Source organism: Penicillium maclennaniae (genome assembly GCF_028827695.1).
Source record: "Penicillium maclennaniae strain IBT 15551 chromosome Unknown utg000005l:1.0-2652337.0:1.0-2654196.0, whole genome shotgun sequence".
Lineage (NCBI taxonomy): Eukaryota > Fungi > Ascomycota > Eurotiomycetes > Eurotiales > Aspergillaceae > Penicillium > Penicillium maclennaniae.
Genome location: NW_026623217.1, coordinates 2350057 through 2366241, shown reverse-complemented (window position 1 = coordinate 2366241; position 16185 = coordinate 2350057). Strand labels below are relative to the sequence as shown.

The window sequence follows — 16185 nt, the reverse complement described above, 5'->3', positions numbered from 1 at the left end:
GACATGTACACCTTAGTTCCTGAGAATTAATCATTGGAATACCCAAGGGCCTTTTGAAGTGGGTAAGCCCGTATCATTCATCTGCAGGATGCTCGCATGTTATCGCCCGTGAGGCTTGTACTTGCAGATCCTGACACCGGACTAGCACCAGAGGGGCATGCTGTCGAGGTTCCTCAGATTGCATTGATCAGGACATATATATTCAGCGTCATATCGGAGGAGCTGTAGGGCAATATGCACGACTACAGTAACAATTCTGATCCGAAACTTGCCTCAATTGGCTAAGGCAGAAGAGCCTAAGATCTACGCTTGGAAGACGTGACGGTATACATCAGTACTCGTGAGTATCGAGCATGGAATAGGTATGATTTACGAGGACGTAGAACTTGATAAGAATGCGAAATACTTTTTGACATTAACCGATATGAAAATTTGCCTTGACGCCGTAATAGACCATGAAACGTCGCATCAGATATACATGTAGTCGAAGTAGTCCCGAAGGGCAGATGCTCGAGGAAATTGGCGACGAAAAAACACACAAGACCATCTATGCGAAAAGCTTTCTTGTCTCCATGGCGTCCGGTTTCCGGGAGGAGTTGTCCGTGAGGCCCAGGTCAGTACGCTTAGCGACGCGTTCCGTCTGGTTATCACGGCGCTGAGAATAGCGGCCGGCCTTGCTCATGCGAATCTCACGACGAACCTGGTTGGGGCTGACGTATTCCTTGTTCTCGTAGATGACGGGACCGCCGAAGCTGCCCTCCAAGATGACAATGGGGGTCAGGACGAAGCGGGGACCGATCTCCACCAAGGAGACCTCAGGCAGGCCATCCTTGCCCTTGGGAGTAGGCTTAGCAGTCTCCTCGCCGTCCTTCTTGCTGTTACCCTCGGATTCGCGAATCTCGTACACGCGGATCCAAATCTTTCCGTCAACACCGAAGATACCAATGATACGATCAACGAAAGGCTTCATGCCCTTGACACCGCGCTTGGGGACACAGAAGACACCGCGCAACATCTCTCGGATAAGACCCCGGTATTCAGAGCCAGGTGCAGCCATGTCGGGACCCTGCTCGTCGAATGACTTATCGAAGACCACCACACCTCGGCCGCCCTTGAGGCAATTGCCCGCGAATCCGGCACCGAGCTCGCCCATGGTGTGCAGGTTGTTGAGGTGGAACTTGATGGTAGGGCCATTCGGCGGGCGCGAAAGCCAGAGGTAGAGATCTTGCCCGTTCTTGCGAGCCTCCAGGAAGAAAATCATGTTGCACGAGTGGAGATCGGCGAGCGAGTTCAACAACAAGTTGTAACCGGCGGTCTTCTTCTTCGTGTCAAGCTTGGTCTCTTTGTGGGTGTGGGGGAGAAGGGCGCAGAGATCGGTCATCAAGTGTCGGTGGCTAGAAGGTCGCAAAGAACCGTCGGTTAGCAAAAGAAGCCTGCAACACTGTAATTGTGATTCTTACCGGTGAGAAGCACCTCGAGAGGTGAGAATGAGAACTCGGGTCTTGGGCATGAATCCAGCAGCCAGCTGCTTCTTGGCCTCAGCGATACGGTCTTCTTCCTCATCTTCTTCGCTGTCGGTGGTGTCGTCCGCATCGTTCAACAAATCTTCCATTTCCATGTCCATATCCTCATCCACGTCCTCGACAGGCTGACGCGCCTTCTTCTTAGCGATACTTTTGTAAACTGCTGCCATGGTGACTTTCGAATTCGCAACAGCAAGTGTGACTGAATTTGAGCAAGAAGCTTCGGAGAAAAGTTGATGGCAGAATATTTTTTGTTATTCACCGCCCGACCCATGCCAAGTGTCACGTGTGTCTATCTGCCTTTTGCCCCATAGTTTACAATTGACCAATGCCAATACGGAAAGATAGAGATAACAATTGATTTTATTTCTATCATGAAGAGGGCTTTTTTTTCAGCCATTGGAACTCATTGTCATTGTAGAAGTACCCGATCAAGCCCAGAAAATCCTTCTTGGAATACTTTTATGCCCGCCACTTTCGTGCCAAATTCAACACATTGCGCAATGGGCTTGTCCTTGTCTTTGCAGTTCAATGCATAGAGCATACCAGCAATGAAGGTATCTCCAGCTCCAACAGGGCTTTTAGTTGTCAGTAGGTCTCTTACAAATTAGTATTCCGAAACTTAACTCACTCAACAACTTCAGCGTGTACTTTTCCATAAGCAGGGATCACGATAATTTCTCTGGTTCTTCTTCCGTCATAAGCGCCGGCTCCATCAGCGCCCCATGTGCAGCATATGAGTGACCTAAATCGCAAAACGGTAAGTTGATGCTCTATAATCAGATGACCGCGCACCTACTTTGGTGACCTTGAGGCTTGTTTCGATAAACAATCCTCTATTGACGTATATCCTTTGCTCTAGACTGATGATTAGTGATCTGAAAAAATTATTTCAAGTAAGCGGGGTTGTTTACGAGCGCCCATGATTTTGCAATGAAGATCACATCGGCCGCATCGGCAAGCTCCTGGAGACCAGGCCGGCCCGGCTTCTCAGCCTCGATACTTATGGAAATAGAGGGGAAATGCTTCCTGAGATATACAATGCAGCCCAAGACTACATCTGGAATTCGACCCTATGATCATCAGTATTGAATTTCTCGGTAGTAACAGAGCAACAATGCAAAGTCCACACACCTCGAAATGGAACCAGGTCGCCTGGGGACCCAGCTTATCTGCAATGGGAATGAAATCCTCCACAGTCATCTCCGGTAGCTCATTATAGTTGACGACTGTTCTACTACCAGTCGATTGGCTCTTGATGATGAAGCATGAAGCCAGGTCTTGAAACTGCTCGCGGTAGATGCAATGGTCGAGTCTCACATGGGGCTCAAATGAAGAACGTATTTGCTGTGAGGCTAATGACTCCTTTGCGGGTAAGATCGAGATGAGGTTCAAAGATGGTTTGATTGCTGTTGAATGGTGGGCAACTAATTGTTGCAGTACCTCCAGAGTGTTGGGACAATTTCCGCCTCGTCGACGGATAATGCTTGATGCTCGCAACTTATCATCTTCTTCCGGATAGTAGGGTGTACTTTTGGTCCAGTCATATTAGGCTCACGTCCATGAAATTCAATGGATTTCTCGACATGCTTGGTAATGAACAACTTACGTGAGGATTGTGTCGAGGTAGCATGCCCCGACTGCAACGAGAGACATGTCAATTTTTCTACGAGATAATACTTTCATTTGACACTGGAGCGCATAAATGAAAGTCAGGGTCGGGGTAGACTCAAAGCTGTAACTCTGATAGAATCTCGGGTTGTAGCGCGGGGCGGATTAGTCATAGGATCTGTTTTCGCGACCTTTGGGGGAAAGACCAAGGTGTGACGTGCTCTGGAAATCATCAACCCGCCGGTGGATGAACAACAATGCAAGGTGTGGAATCTTTGGTTTGAATAGTCTTAACGGGAAGCGGGAACTCTGAAAGCCCACTCATGCCATGACGCATTTGAAGCATATGCACGGCAGAATTTCGAAGCATTCATCAATAGACACTTCATCAGACATATATCAAAATCAGTCTTTTTCCTTGACAAGAGCACCGTGCTGAAACCACAGGGAAAGTCTGGTCTTTCAACGCCCTCGTGATTACATCGGCCATTCGTCGCACTACTTGTTTGCTGCCAGGGCAAGGTACATCACGTGCATAGCGCATTGTCACAACAAACGCTACTTCTTGTCCGATGAATGGAGTGATTCTTCTTATTGGGATAAAACCCGCATTCGATGCTTATTTTGTCTTCTTTGGTGCCTTCAGAAACCCATGGTGGTGTGCTGGCCTGGTATCGCGTGTCGCACCTTTCAACCCTTAGATCAATGTGCTAGATAGTAGCCTTCTGCGGTGGACTATTCATCAATGATGGCACCTTTGAGTTCCATCGTCAGTATGTGGACAAATACTCTGGCATGTTTTCCTCTGAGTCCTTTGTCCATGGGAATTATCGCTCTTTATCAAAAGCCATGGGCGTGCTGGAATAGTGCGATCTAGATTCCCACTGGAAACCACTCAATCCAATTATCATCATTAGAGATTCATGGCCTCACATCCTTGTGTTTACCAGTTCCAAAGCTACCAGGTCTAAACATGGGCCAGCGAAGCAAAGTGTTGGAAACCGAGGGCCAAACCCCCCCCCTATTTCTTTACGCATTCATCAAGCAGCTAGACGTGAAGAGTGTGAGAATATCCCATCGTCTGCATCCACAGCTGAAGCAATGACTGACTGCGAGGCAATTTTAGGTCGATTGGAATCGGCTTGCGTCTGATCTCGAGATTTCAAACGGGCACGCACCGCGCATGCGGTATTCACGATTCAAGTCCAGATTGATCCTTCATCAGTCCGAAAGTACGCAAGGAAGAAAAATACTAAGAAGGGCGAGAAAGGTGAGTCCAAGGTTGATTTGCCCGCATCTGCCCTGGCCCCACGCCAATGCAAATGCAAATGCAATTTTCGATGTCAGCTCCAGGGCCGGTGCCAAAGATGGAGCCGTTCAGTCCTCACTTCTCATCGAGCGCATGCATCAAGTGCGAGCCCGGGGAGCCGAAGAATGCTGCGAATCCAGCTTTCGCCGATATTCCCAGCTTTCAACATCATTTCCAGCGCATGATGTCTTTTGACAGCATGCCATGCCCATCAAATTCGTCACACTATGTGGCTCATGAATTGCAACATTCAATGGTTTTTGGTGTTTCATCTCCGCGACAGGCGTCGGGTTTGCTGCATAATGAAAGTCCATATTCATCAATGCCAGTACCCAACGAAGTCAATACGCGTACCTTCTCTTTGCAACAACCAATATTCAACAACGCGCCTGTGATAACATGGGAGTCTCCTGCACCAGCTCAACGGGGATCAATACCCGTCAAGATCAAAGACGAGCCAGAGATTGATCGTGGCGTGGAAATCTGTGAAGCTCCAAGACAGATTGAGGAGCTTCGCAAATGATAGGGTGACAGATCGGGCAGATGGAAGGCTGCCTGGATGAAATTCTCACGCTGCGTATGTGGGCTTTTTTGGAATGTTGATCAGCTCCTTGATATCTGACCTTTGTGTGATCTTAAACATCTCAGACCTTTTGATAGATCGTAGGGTGATACCAGAAGCCAACAAGAAGGTCAGGATGTAGCCGAAGAGTCTGACCGGAAGCGATCATACCGCGTGATAGACAATCTGCGTATCCAAGAAAAATAAGGTGAAAAGATTTGAACTTCGTCAAATTCATGAAAAATGTATGGACTGTAGCCATCATTCAGACAATGGAAATGGATGACTTAAATTCATGAAGGCTTGGGTAGTTCCCACACACACACAATGTCTATCTCTACCATAGCCTGAGAATGTTTCTTTATGTCGCTTGTCTTAACTCCAAGCTAAATCAATAGCACCCCTCTGTACTACTCAAGATCTCTGAGCACTGATCTTATAAATTCTAACTGGCTGTTTAAGGAATCTCTATGATGTTTGCGACGCTCTAGATACAGGTGCGAAGCGGCGACTAGAAGATTTTTAATATTTAGATAACGGAAGAGGAATTGTTTCGCAATAATCTAGACCGAGAATAGACAGTCAAATCAGAAGCATGTTTTGTTTACATGATTGAGCATTCTGACCAGCTGCACGCAAATGAAAAAGTTCTTGCCTGAAGGAAAAGCTAGGAACCTCAACAGACAAAACAATAGAATTGTGTTCTGGGAAGAAATTCCACAATGTAACATCATAAGGGGTCTTGCCACAAGTCTCATTTGCATTGCAGAAAGGATTCAGGGCGAGGTCGAATAGAGACGTCTCCAGCTAGTAGACGCACGGAGGCTCAGAGGTTGAAACACACTAGTTCTCGTCGGACTGGGTATTTCTCTCCTCAGCATCGCTATCGATATGCTCCGTTTCACCCTTGATGGACTTGTTGCGGGTAACAGCACGCTTGGCCTTTGAGACACTAGAGCCCGTAGCCGACGTGTCCTTGGACGAAGCCTCTAGCTGCTTCTTTAGCCCACGAATATGCTGCCGAACTGCATGGACAGTACATCCTGAGATTTAATATCAGCTGATATCCTCCATAACCGGGTTTGGAGATATGGAATAGTGCCACTTGCCGTCGCCGAAACGGCGAGCAACTTCGTCCCAGTCAATGGAACCAGAACCAAGGTTGTAGATCTCAACAAGCAGCTATAAAGGTGTGTCAGAGCATATGAGGTTATTCTAGGCTGGACGAGGTCCTTTGAAGCGAACACGTACTCGCTTGTCGGCTTCATGGCTCCAGGTAACCATGACTGCGTGATTCGCTGGACCGAATACTTTGCTTTATAATGACAAGTCCGGAATGGGGACAAAGAATGTGCGATTCAAATGCTGAAGAGTCGGCGCATTTGCGTGAAGGGGTTGGGGTATGCTTGAAGAGGGTTGGCAATGAAGTCGTGTTTGACTGTGTCGTGGAGGGCAGCTCAGGTCAGGACTCGCGTGACCCGTGAGATCACAGACTGGTGTGAGTGAACCCAGGGGCACGTGAAAGTTGGTCTCGATCGCTTTGTTCATTTATTGCTCTGCAGGCTCCCTTCTCTTCGATTGTGCCTTCAGTTGTCGCCCGGTGCATAACTACCACCCTACTACAGTTGTCTACACAAGAAGCGAACAATGGAGCTGACTCTTCTGGGGAGCATTTCAAGACGATTCTTAAATTAATTTTTTTTTGCCTTGCTTGTGTCAAGGACATTTCCAGCAAAATGTGCAAGTGCCTGAAGAGCTTACCAGCTCGGAGGGCACATCAAAAACAGAGCAGACATCGCATTATGGCGATGTAAATTCAAAAACGCAGAATTTCGCGTATTGAGAAGCCTAATTTCAGCGGCAGGCAAGTTGACTCCTCAGAAAGCCTGCCACTGGCCATCTCTCAGTCGATGATTAAGCCTCTCCACAGAAATTATCCACCTCTTCCTCGACGTTGCGGCTGGGATCAGTGGGTTTCACCCGCTTTTCATGATCTTTATACTCCGAGGTGTCCTCTGCAACATATTCGGCCTCCTCCTCAGTGGAGGCAGGGGTTGGAGTGGATACACGCTTGCGTTTCAGGCCGGTCTTCTTGAGCGTACCCGCCTTGGAAACAGACTTTCGTCCTTTGCGGGGTGACGGGCTTGACTGCGCGAGACCGGCAGTGTCTTTAGCATTCTCCCTGATCTTGACAAGACGCTCCCTGATTGCACGAGGGGTGGGGCGATTTTCAGCAGGTCCGGCTAGAAACTTGTTAGGCAAAAATGGTACGAGTGAGCATGGTACTTACGCCAGGCGGCTGCGACTTTGGCGTAGTCAACGTTCAGGTCTTGAGTCTCCAGGATTTTCAAAAGAAGCTGTACAAGAGAGCATTTGTTAACCCTGACTCTAGAAAGATGAAGTAAGCGGGCAAAGAGAGGAGATTCTCACAGTTTGGTCAGCATCTGCGGTCCAACGAATCGGCATCGTGGCGAGCTTGAGGTTGCGGTCTTGGAATGGTAATTGAGATGGTGTGCAGTGAGACTGGAGAGAGTTGCAGTGAGATTGAAGAGAGTTGGAGTGAGATTGAAGGAAGTAGCTGGAGTGTCGAGAAAGTAACCCTTGGAATGAACTAGTGAGAGCTGGAGTCAAGGAAAGTGAGCGTCTGGGTAGCAGAAGATTTGTTAGGTAAATGAGAGAGGACGCGCTTTCTTCACGCGATCTTCTACCTGACTTCGCCTCGAGAGAATTACTAAGCTCCATTTGAAGCTAGACATAGTCACTAAGCTAGGAATTACTTGATGGGATAATTTGGCTCAGATAATTTGAAAAGCTGTGCGCGGGTGTCATCTCACTAAATGCAATTGAATGAAGAGGATTCGGCGGATACTTCCTGGCAAAACCGCCTCCAAGCTCTTCTTGTTACTGTCTGACCACGGAATCCGCGCGATACTCTTGGACCTCCAAAGATAGTGCCATTCATCATCCCACAAACCCATGATGGCATTGGCTCCTTGTGGTGAACCGTTTCTCACCAATTTCCTCTTCACGTCAGACAACGTTCAGGGCACCAGGCTCATTACCTACCCTGTACGTGGGAAATAAGTATCCGTCTCAGTGTGCTACAGGGGAGAGAATTGGTCTGAGAGGTAATTAAGTTGTGTTGGGGGTGGAATTGGGCAATTGGAATCATTGAATGCCGAGAATTATTGGGGGAATTGATTCTGGGTTTTCAGCTGTTTGACTTACACGGCACATGTATCGAAGCAATTGAAATCAAGTCCAAGAGATCGCTCATTAACTTGTATCTAGGTTCACCCTGAGAGAGCGATTTTTATTAGTTCTGGTTTACCTGGCTGTATTCTCGCCTTCAGTTTCAATTTATTCCCTACACATAGTATATTCGACTTTTGAGTGAGTTTGGCAGCTATTGACCGTACTCACAAGTAGTAAGACTATTTTGACATTTCGTATTAGATACATCTGATTTTAAACTAGCTTTTGTAAATTCCATTCGATTCATCCTTAATTATACCAAGGGGTGTTTTGAGAATAAAAAGCTTTATATGGAAATGTGTGCGCAATGACAAGAAAACGGGGTCGATGGAAAGCGAATAAATGTGGGCATTTGAACACAATATATACATTTCGTACCTCATCACATCTGCTTCTCTAGCAGCTACTGGCAAGTCTAACATATCGCCTTACAGGTACAGTGTCCTTTGAGCCACTCTCCTCTCTTTCGCACGCGCATATGATACTTATGGCGTCATCACAAACAAGCTTAAATATCAGCCATAACAGATTCCACAATTTTGCGTTTATATTGAGACAAAGCCCGTTCCTTCTTCTGCATCTGTGTTCGTAGCTTCATGTATCGTTGCCTCCACGTTGATTCAGAGACAGGAAGTTTCAGATCTTCTTCTTCTTCTTCTTCTTCTTCTTCTTCTTCTTCATCATAATCAAATTCGGCTAGAAAATTATTCCCAGAGTCGTTGAGCGGATCCGTTGTTATCATGGTCCTACTGAAGGAACCAGAATCTGCTGTTTGCAGGCTGTGAGTTCCAAGAGCGATCTGCATGGACAAATGACATGACTGGCTATACTCGAGCGAAACGGTAAATCTTGTCTCAATATCAGACCCTTGAGCTATGCTATCGCCGTGGTTACTCGAGGAATTGGAATGAGCAGTGATTATGATCATCACTGGATGAGGTGCTGGATTGTCGAAGTGATGACCTATGCCCAGGGAGAATGCCAGAAGAGGCGATGGAATACCACCTGGCAGATGCGAATACATGGTCAGAATTCTAGCCACCATTTCCGAAGCCAGACCATGGGCTTCTCCATCATTCAATGGTACCGCCCTCCCGTTATACGGGCTTGGAGAAGCTCACAGGATAGAGCGCGAATTACTTTATCCGTTGGGATATTGGAGTCGGCACGATCAAGGCCTTGACTATCAACAGGGACTGCGTCATGACGTTGTCGAGGGCTTTGAGGCTTCTCCACTGGCGGCATGACCGCACCATTTACTCCATTGACCAACAGAGTTGGGGGCGTGACCAACCTCACAGGGGCTCCCAAGTTTTGAGGAACCTGCAGTTGAAGCTTACCCGGCCTTCCATTATTCGTGCGGTTGGGTGACTGGTTGTAGGATGTTGGATTTGAAGTCGAGGACTTTTGGTCAACTGGGAATGGAGAGGATAGAAAGTGAGATCCTTGTGGAATTTGTGAAGATTCTCGACTAGGGTTGACTTGAAAGGTGGAAAACGATCCTGACGCTGATGGCTTACTGGGTGGCCTCCCTCGGCTCTTGCCAGTCGATGAGCCATTGCTGCTCGGCCACGCAGATGAAACAGCCGGGCCATGTCGCCGCCGAATCCGGTTCCTATCACTCGATGATGGCGTAACAGCTGACATCGGCTCGGCGGATATGATAACATCAGCAGCTTGGTTTCCTCTGGGAATGATGGCTGACTGGGGATAATTAGCGGGTGATGTATCTCGTTCTGGGAGTCTCCAGCGAGGTTCTTGTCCATGTTGGTCCGACGCACCCGCCTGAGGGAATGCAGATGACGCCGTCATCCATGGATCGTGACCATCATTGTCAGTATATGCACTGAAAGGGATAGCACTCTGTGGAAAGGTAATCGAGTGTTCTTGAAAGTTTCCCTGATGCAACGCTGACACAGAAGTGTCTAGCTGGGGCCTCTTGGTTACTTTTTCCTCTTCGAGTTCTCTTTCTTCGGCTCTCTTCCTACCCCGCTTAGGCTTCCACTGAGGAACCAAAGCTCGTAGTGCCAAGTCCTCCTCAAGTGGTACGCCGTCGCGGGATTCGCTCACGAAAGGGCCGGAAGGTGGAAGCTGAGTGTAGTACGCATGAGGATGACCCAAGCAATACTCGAAGAAAGCATCTACATGCATAGCACGCATCCAACGCTAACATGAATTAGAGGTATTCAACGGTACAGTGAGTCGGAACGTACCTTGAGCCTGACAGCGTACTGCTGAACCTTCTGAGTACTTTGTTTCTTTTCCACTGAAGGGGGTTTCCACGCCGAGCTCAATCGCTAATTGGATCCACGTTTTGAGCTCTTTTTTATCAAGCTTGCGAATGAGCTCAAATAGCCTGAAGACACTGAAGCTTTTGCCATCGCTGCGTGGGGGGCAGCGAAACGTCTTCCTCAGCTCGGAGGTATCAACAGATGAAGGGACATTGGGGTTGCAATACAATATAAACATAACATAGGTATCATCAATTGTTTCGTCATTCACGTCTTTAGAAGGTAGCACCCGAGATTCTGCTTGATCTGTGGGATCTTTCATTTGATGTTGACGCATGACCTCGAAGAGTGGTGGAGACATGGACGAAACGGAGCGAGCGGCCCAAGAAGAGGGTATAGCAGAGCGTATTCCCTTCGGAGACGACTGTAGGCTCCTAGGAGTTTCTTTGCGATGCATCGGTGGTGATTTGTTCAGTTCTGTTTGACTTCGAGCACTTCCTAATGAAGAAGCACTTTGGAGCGCGGACTCCAGGGTGGATGGGTATCTCGCGAACTGCTGGATCACCATTTGCGGAACACCGATATCATTTCGGCTTGAGTGATCATTTGTTTCCATCACGGGGAAGGTGGTTTCCATTCCGATATCGGGACAGCTGCCAAACCCCAAGCACAGAGCAGGATAAACACACGCAACGTAGGCCGACAATCAAGCGTTTCATTAGTCACATCAGTCAGTCCCACACTATTGCACACTCAGGGCCGACAATTATTGTGCACAATATCAGTAGAAATATAAACCGTCAGACAACCCGAGAGAGTGTCGAAGTGGCTGGAGGCCCATTCGAGCTCCGAAGCTGAGTTTCTATTTTTGGTCACATCTAGTGATGCCATTTCAGGCTTAGTCTTGTGGCCTGAGGGCGGGGGTTTGATGCCTGGTCCATAGTCACGTTCCACGCTAGTCCCTATCTGGCTTAGTCACATATCATTTTGCTTATCGATAACGGGTGATCGTTCCTGCCGTTGCATCCGCCTTGCCAGACGAGTTTCAACGATCGATTTGACCATGGTCTAGAGTTTGACCCCCACTGCAGCATGTTTATGTGAAATGTCCTGATTGTGCGCATTCTCAAATGATGTTGTTGTGTGCCCGCATCTAAGATAGTGCCCCCTCCCCACTTCGCTATGACTCCATCGCGCTCCGGTCCGCGCGCCCGGCCCCATCGCCCCATTCGTCAAAACCGCACGCGAGTTCAAACCTATCATGAGAGCACATCAGAAGACGAGGCCACTGCGGGTCTGGATTCCGAGTCTGGCAGGTCTCGCCGTTCGTCGCTCACTTTACGACCTCGTGATATACACCCATCTTATCGCGAAGAGTCGACCGATGCAGACTGGGGTGATATTCCCGAGGAGAGCGATGCTGAATCATACGATATGGCTCCTGTCAACCCTCCAGATCCATCAGTTGTTGCATCTCAAACAGCTGCCGAGCCCTCCCCTCGACTTACGAGCGCTCCGAGGCGCCAGTCTTCCCGGCGCACGGCTTCGAAGTCATCAAAGCCCAAACGACGCCGGACAATAAAGAACGAACTAGGAAAGCCTTTGAGAAAGCGACAGAAGGTGGAAACAAGCGACGATATCCTTGTGGGATCTGGGGTTATCCCTCCATGGCAGACGCTGCCATACCAAGTCTTGCTTGACATATTTCTTCGTGCATCCTACCCGCTGCTCAATGAACAGCAGTTAGTCCGAACAGACTCTGTCAAATGGCTTGTGAATGTGGCACTGTTATGCCGAGCCTTCCATGAACCCGCTCTCGCAGCTCTCTACCACACTCCCCCTCTGCTTCCTACTTTCAAGAGCCATGGCTTGTTGAAACTTCTCTCCATGCCGCCAGGTTCATGTACTTTGAACTACGCCGCAAAAGTTAAGGAGCTTCATGTCGACGTAGAACATGTTCTTCTCTACAAGAGTGGACCCACGTTGGGCTACTTTGATCTTGCACGGTTGGTTGAGAAAACACCCCAGGTCCAGACCTTGCGACTATACCACAAAGATGATGACACTGTCGGGATTCCCCCTTGGAATATCACACCGTCAAAGTGGCTTTATTCAGATCATTTGTTCGCAGCAATTGACCGCGCTGGGCTGGTTCTTCGCAGTTGGGACTGGAACGCTCGTTTCCTTCCAACTTCCGAACTACTGCCCTTCATGTTGGAGAAGCATCTGCGACCTGCCTTTCGGGGTTTGAAGAACATCCGACTACTTCATCTTGGTGATGGTGAACCCGAAGACCTGACCATCCAAGAAGCTGCACTTGCTACATCTCTCCAGGCACTTCCTGAGATTGAACGCGTGGAGCTCATTGAATGCACTGTGGTCAAAGACAGTTTCCTACCTCGACTTCCTACGACCATCCGCTCTCTTACTCTGTCCAACTGTGACCGTATCTACTCCAAATCATTTCTTGAGTTCATGCAATCTCACGGCCAACATCTGCGAGAACTGTCCTTGAGTCATAATCGTCATCTGAACATGGCGTTTAGTACCGAGCTCGCTCACTATTGCCCCAATCTGAGAAAATTCAAAATGGACATCTCCATCCACGATGCGTCTACCTACCATGACACTGAGCCTCACTTCGCTGAGCTCATCAAGGAATCCGAGATACCGACCTGGCCAGAAAGTCTGCAGGAAATCGAATTAATTCAACTTCGACGATTGGATCATAGCACAGCGGAATCATTCTTCATGTCATTGATCGATTCTGCCCCAAAACTGCCAGACCTTCGGAAACTAGTCATTAGCGCGATCCTTAAAATACCTTGGCGTGATCGTGCGCACTTTCGAGAGCGATGGATCAGCCGACTGGAGAAAACCTTTCTACGACGCAGTCGGCCCCCAAACCCCAATTTACGCTCTCTCAGTAAGCGAAAGCTGCACAACATCCCGCCTACCTTGGATTTAAATGAGATCACTTCACGTCCGGGGATTGCTGGCAGTGAGCTGTCGGCCCCTTCCATCCGACACAGTTCGCGGCTAGCGGAGAGCAAGGCTTCAGAGGCTCAAGAAAATTGCAAAGTGACTCCGTTTGCTTTTGGTCAGTTTGAAGAAGACGATGTGCAAGGAATGTGCGACGTGGTATCGATTCGAATCGACAACCAACGACCCAGCGATATGCAATTCAACGAAAATGACTTCCTTGACGATGAACCGAGTGACGACTCGGACTGGAATGGTGACCCTTATGAAGACTGAGCCCGGGCTGCCTCATAATGATCTTTTTTTTCGCCCTCGGACATTGATTACCTGGCTTTATTATCGGCGCAATTGTTTTCAGGGCGACAAACATGGGATAGGTCATGATATTGGTGTTAGATGGCGTGGCCTTTTCTTACTTGGGGTTTCTTACTTTCCTGTCTCTCTCTTTGTGCTTTCCTTACAATTTCCTCACGGCTTGTATAATCTCTAAAATGCGGGGGACCAGGGGGATAGGGATATGAGATGGCTAGGTGATACGAATACACTAGAAATGTACAACAATTCCAAAAGCGTGATCGCCAAGCCCAGCCTCATGGCCCCACAGGATCGTCGGAGCGCGTTCTTAATCGCAACGCATCCCTTTTACCATGCCACCTGGTGTCTATTTACCCATCTCCCATAATGGCGCAAGATCCGCCTGCAGATACCGCAGGCCCATCGTCTCCTCCGCCTCAGCTTCCTGAAGGATGGTAAGCCCGCCCTCAGTCTGTCTTTCTGCTCAATATTGACGACACTCAAGGCTTCCACAGTGGGAAGGAGTCCAACGCAAGTGGTACTACGTGCAACGAACGACTGGCAAGTCGCAGTGGGATATTCCAACCGAGCCAGTCGTACTGACGCCGTCGACAACACCCACATCTATCGGCACTGGTCCTTCGCAGGCACCTTCCTCGAGACCATCAACAACGGGCCCGCAAGTTGGGCAGGAAAACACACTGGTTGGGCGGATGGGCTCTCTGGCGGACGGCGCGAGAATTTCCGTAGGGATTTGAACTCGTTGTGTCTGCGAGAACGTTGTAAGAGTGGCACTGATGGCTGGATAGAGCTCTCTGGATGCCCAGCTTAATGCGCAATCTCAAAATCCCCCGCATGGGTCCTCGGAGATGGGATGGTTTTCCAACCAACCCGGCCAGCACTATCTACATCAGCATGGTCAACGCTTCATACCTGGTAACGGCGGGTATAGCTCGGTATGCTGGACAATCTACATCTGAAGATCAGTGGACGTCGCTAATGGCCTTCGAGGAATCACAGCAGCGGAGTTATTCTCAGAACATGGGGATGGGTCCAACAGGGGCTCATTCCTTTCACCCCCAACAAGTCATGGGTCAACAGGCTTTCGGACAGCCATACCCTGGGACACACTGGGTCGGCAACGGAGATGGCTCTCAGGGTCGATCAGGATTCTTTAACCAAGGCCATGCCAACTCCACATACCAAGGTCATGCCTTGGAACAAATTCAATTGCCCCAGCAGGTGGGGGCACACGGTACCCAGGCAGGCCATTTGCATAACCTCAGACCTGAACACCGCCCGCCTGAACCTCAATGGCAGATAACACAGCAATCCGCTCTTTCGGACCCGGCGTCGCAGTGGATGGGCTCTTCGAATTCACCTCAGTTTTATCCTAGTTCGCAATATACGTCAGAGGCGATTGGAAACTCTTCAAGTAACATGGCTCCACAATCTTCGCATTTCTCGGATCCTTCAATTTCAAATAGCGAGCCCAGTGGCAGCCGAACAGGACAGGAACCGATGCACGACTTGTTCAACACACATTCCGGGGGACAATTACAGTCGCCCATGGGATATCCACCAGACGGAAGTCATGCCCAACAAGATGCATCTCTTTATCGAAAAGGCTTTTCAGATCCAGCTACAGGGGCACATTCCGCGCAGGCCTATCAGTCGCAGCTTTCGAGTGCACACGGGCACTACCACAGTACTAGCATGGCGCGAACACAATCTGGGCCTGGCTTCGGCGCGCTCGGCTTTCCTGCTGCCCCCGATACGCACGGCAATGCCCACCAGTACCAGAACCCTCTTGTTCAGGTAGGCGCGCAACAATACTTGCCTCAGCAGCAAACTGATCACCCCGGCACCACACACCAATACCATCCTGGATCCTCGACAGTCCAACAGGGCCAACACTCGGGCACTTCGACTTCCTCGCGGATAGCAAGATCAGATCCTGTATTCGTCAGTGGCCCTTGGGCATCGTCGACTCCACCCACCTCCAGAGCGGGCCGGCCTTCTCAACAGAGCTGAAATTGCCGACCGGGTGGTCAACAAAGGAGAAGTGAAGAGTATTACCGGCTTTCTCGGTCATTTGCTTCCGGGAACTCAATCCTCTCTTTTGATTCTGCCATGGATTCCACCGCGTGATTACCCTTGACAAGCTTCTTTTCTCTGTGTTAGCATGAGCCTTGATGTTTTCGGACTGGTATCTTTTATCTCGTCTCATTGCCAGTGAATTTTTTTCATCGAGCACACAATCAAAGCGTAGATTCGTGACTCAAAAGGCTAGTATGTCGAGGTCAGTATGTGAATGGGCCCGTCTAGTCTGGTCACTGCGTAAACGTCTGCCTTGTTCGCCATACGTCTCGTGATACCTCACTTTCACTGCCAGGTTACAATGTACCCTATGGACTT

The 16185-nt window shown here is 49.1% G+C and overlaps 6 protein-coding genes across 6 annotated transcripts; 2 read left to right on the top strand and 4 right to left on the bottom strand.

The window, feature by feature from the left end:
* Nucleotides 1–547: 547 nt before the first annotated feature.
* N7477_006128 (ribosome biogenesis protein BRX1) lies at nt 548–1693 on the bottom strand (the record flags this gene model as incomplete). The annotated part of the gene is made up of 2 exons (XM_056967791.1): nt 548–1394; nt 1461–1693. The coding sequence occupies 2 exons, from the start codon at nt 1691–1693 to the stop codon at nt 548–550; spliced, it is 1080 nt and encodes a 359-aa protein (XP_056822545.1).
* Nucleotides 1694–5848: 4155 nt separating this feature from the next.
* On the bottom strand, nt 5849–6289 carry N7477_006127 (uncharacterized protein; the record flags this gene model as incomplete). Its single annotated transcript, XM_056967790.1, has 3 exons — nt 5849–6022; nt 6083–6187; nt 6257–6289. 3 exons carry the CDS (start codon nt 6287–6289, stop codon nt 5849–5851), a joined length of 312 nt encoding a protein of 103 aa, XP_056822544.1.
* A 630-nt stretch (nt 6290–6919) lies between these two features.
* On the bottom strand, nt 6920–7471 carry N7477_006126 (uncharacterized protein; the record flags this gene model as incomplete). The annotated part of the gene is made up of 3 exons (XM_056967789.1): nt 6920–7248; nt 7296–7362; nt 7436–7471. The coding sequence occupies 3 exons, from the start codon at nt 7469–7471 to the stop codon at nt 6920–6922; spliced, it is 432 nt and encodes a 143-aa protein (XP_056822543.1).
* Nucleotides 7472–8768: 1297 nt separating this feature from the next.
* On the bottom strand, nt 8769–11128 carry abp2 (putative ARS binding protein Abp2; the record flags this gene model as incomplete). The annotated part of the gene is made up of 3 exons (XM_056967788.1): nt 8769–9265; nt 9382–10401; nt 10474–11128. 3 exons carry the CDS (start codon nt 11126–11128, stop codon nt 8769–8771), a joined length of 2172 nt encoding a protein of 723 aa, XP_056822542.1.
* Nucleotides 11129–11673: 545 nt separating this feature from the next.
* N7477_006124 (uncharacterized protein) lies at nt 11674–13749 on the top strand (the record flags this gene model as incomplete). Its single annotated transcript, XM_056967787.1, has 1 exon — nt 11674–13749. The coding sequence occupies one exon, from the start codon at nt 11674–11676 to the stop codon at nt 13747–13749; it is 2076 nt and encodes a 691-aa protein (XP_056822541.1).
* Nucleotides 13750–14154: 405 nt separating this feature from the next.
* N7477_006123 (WW domain-containing protein) lies at nt 14155–15801 on the top strand (the record flags this gene model as incomplete). The annotated part of the gene is made up of 4 exons (XM_056967786.1): nt 14155–14222; nt 14273–14513; nt 14577–14723; nt 14779–15801. 4 exons carry the CDS (start codon nt 14155–14157, stop codon nt 15799–15801), a joined length of 1479 nt encoding a protein of 492 aa, XP_056822540.1.
* Between the last annotated feature and the right edge of the window lie 384 nt (nt 15802–16185).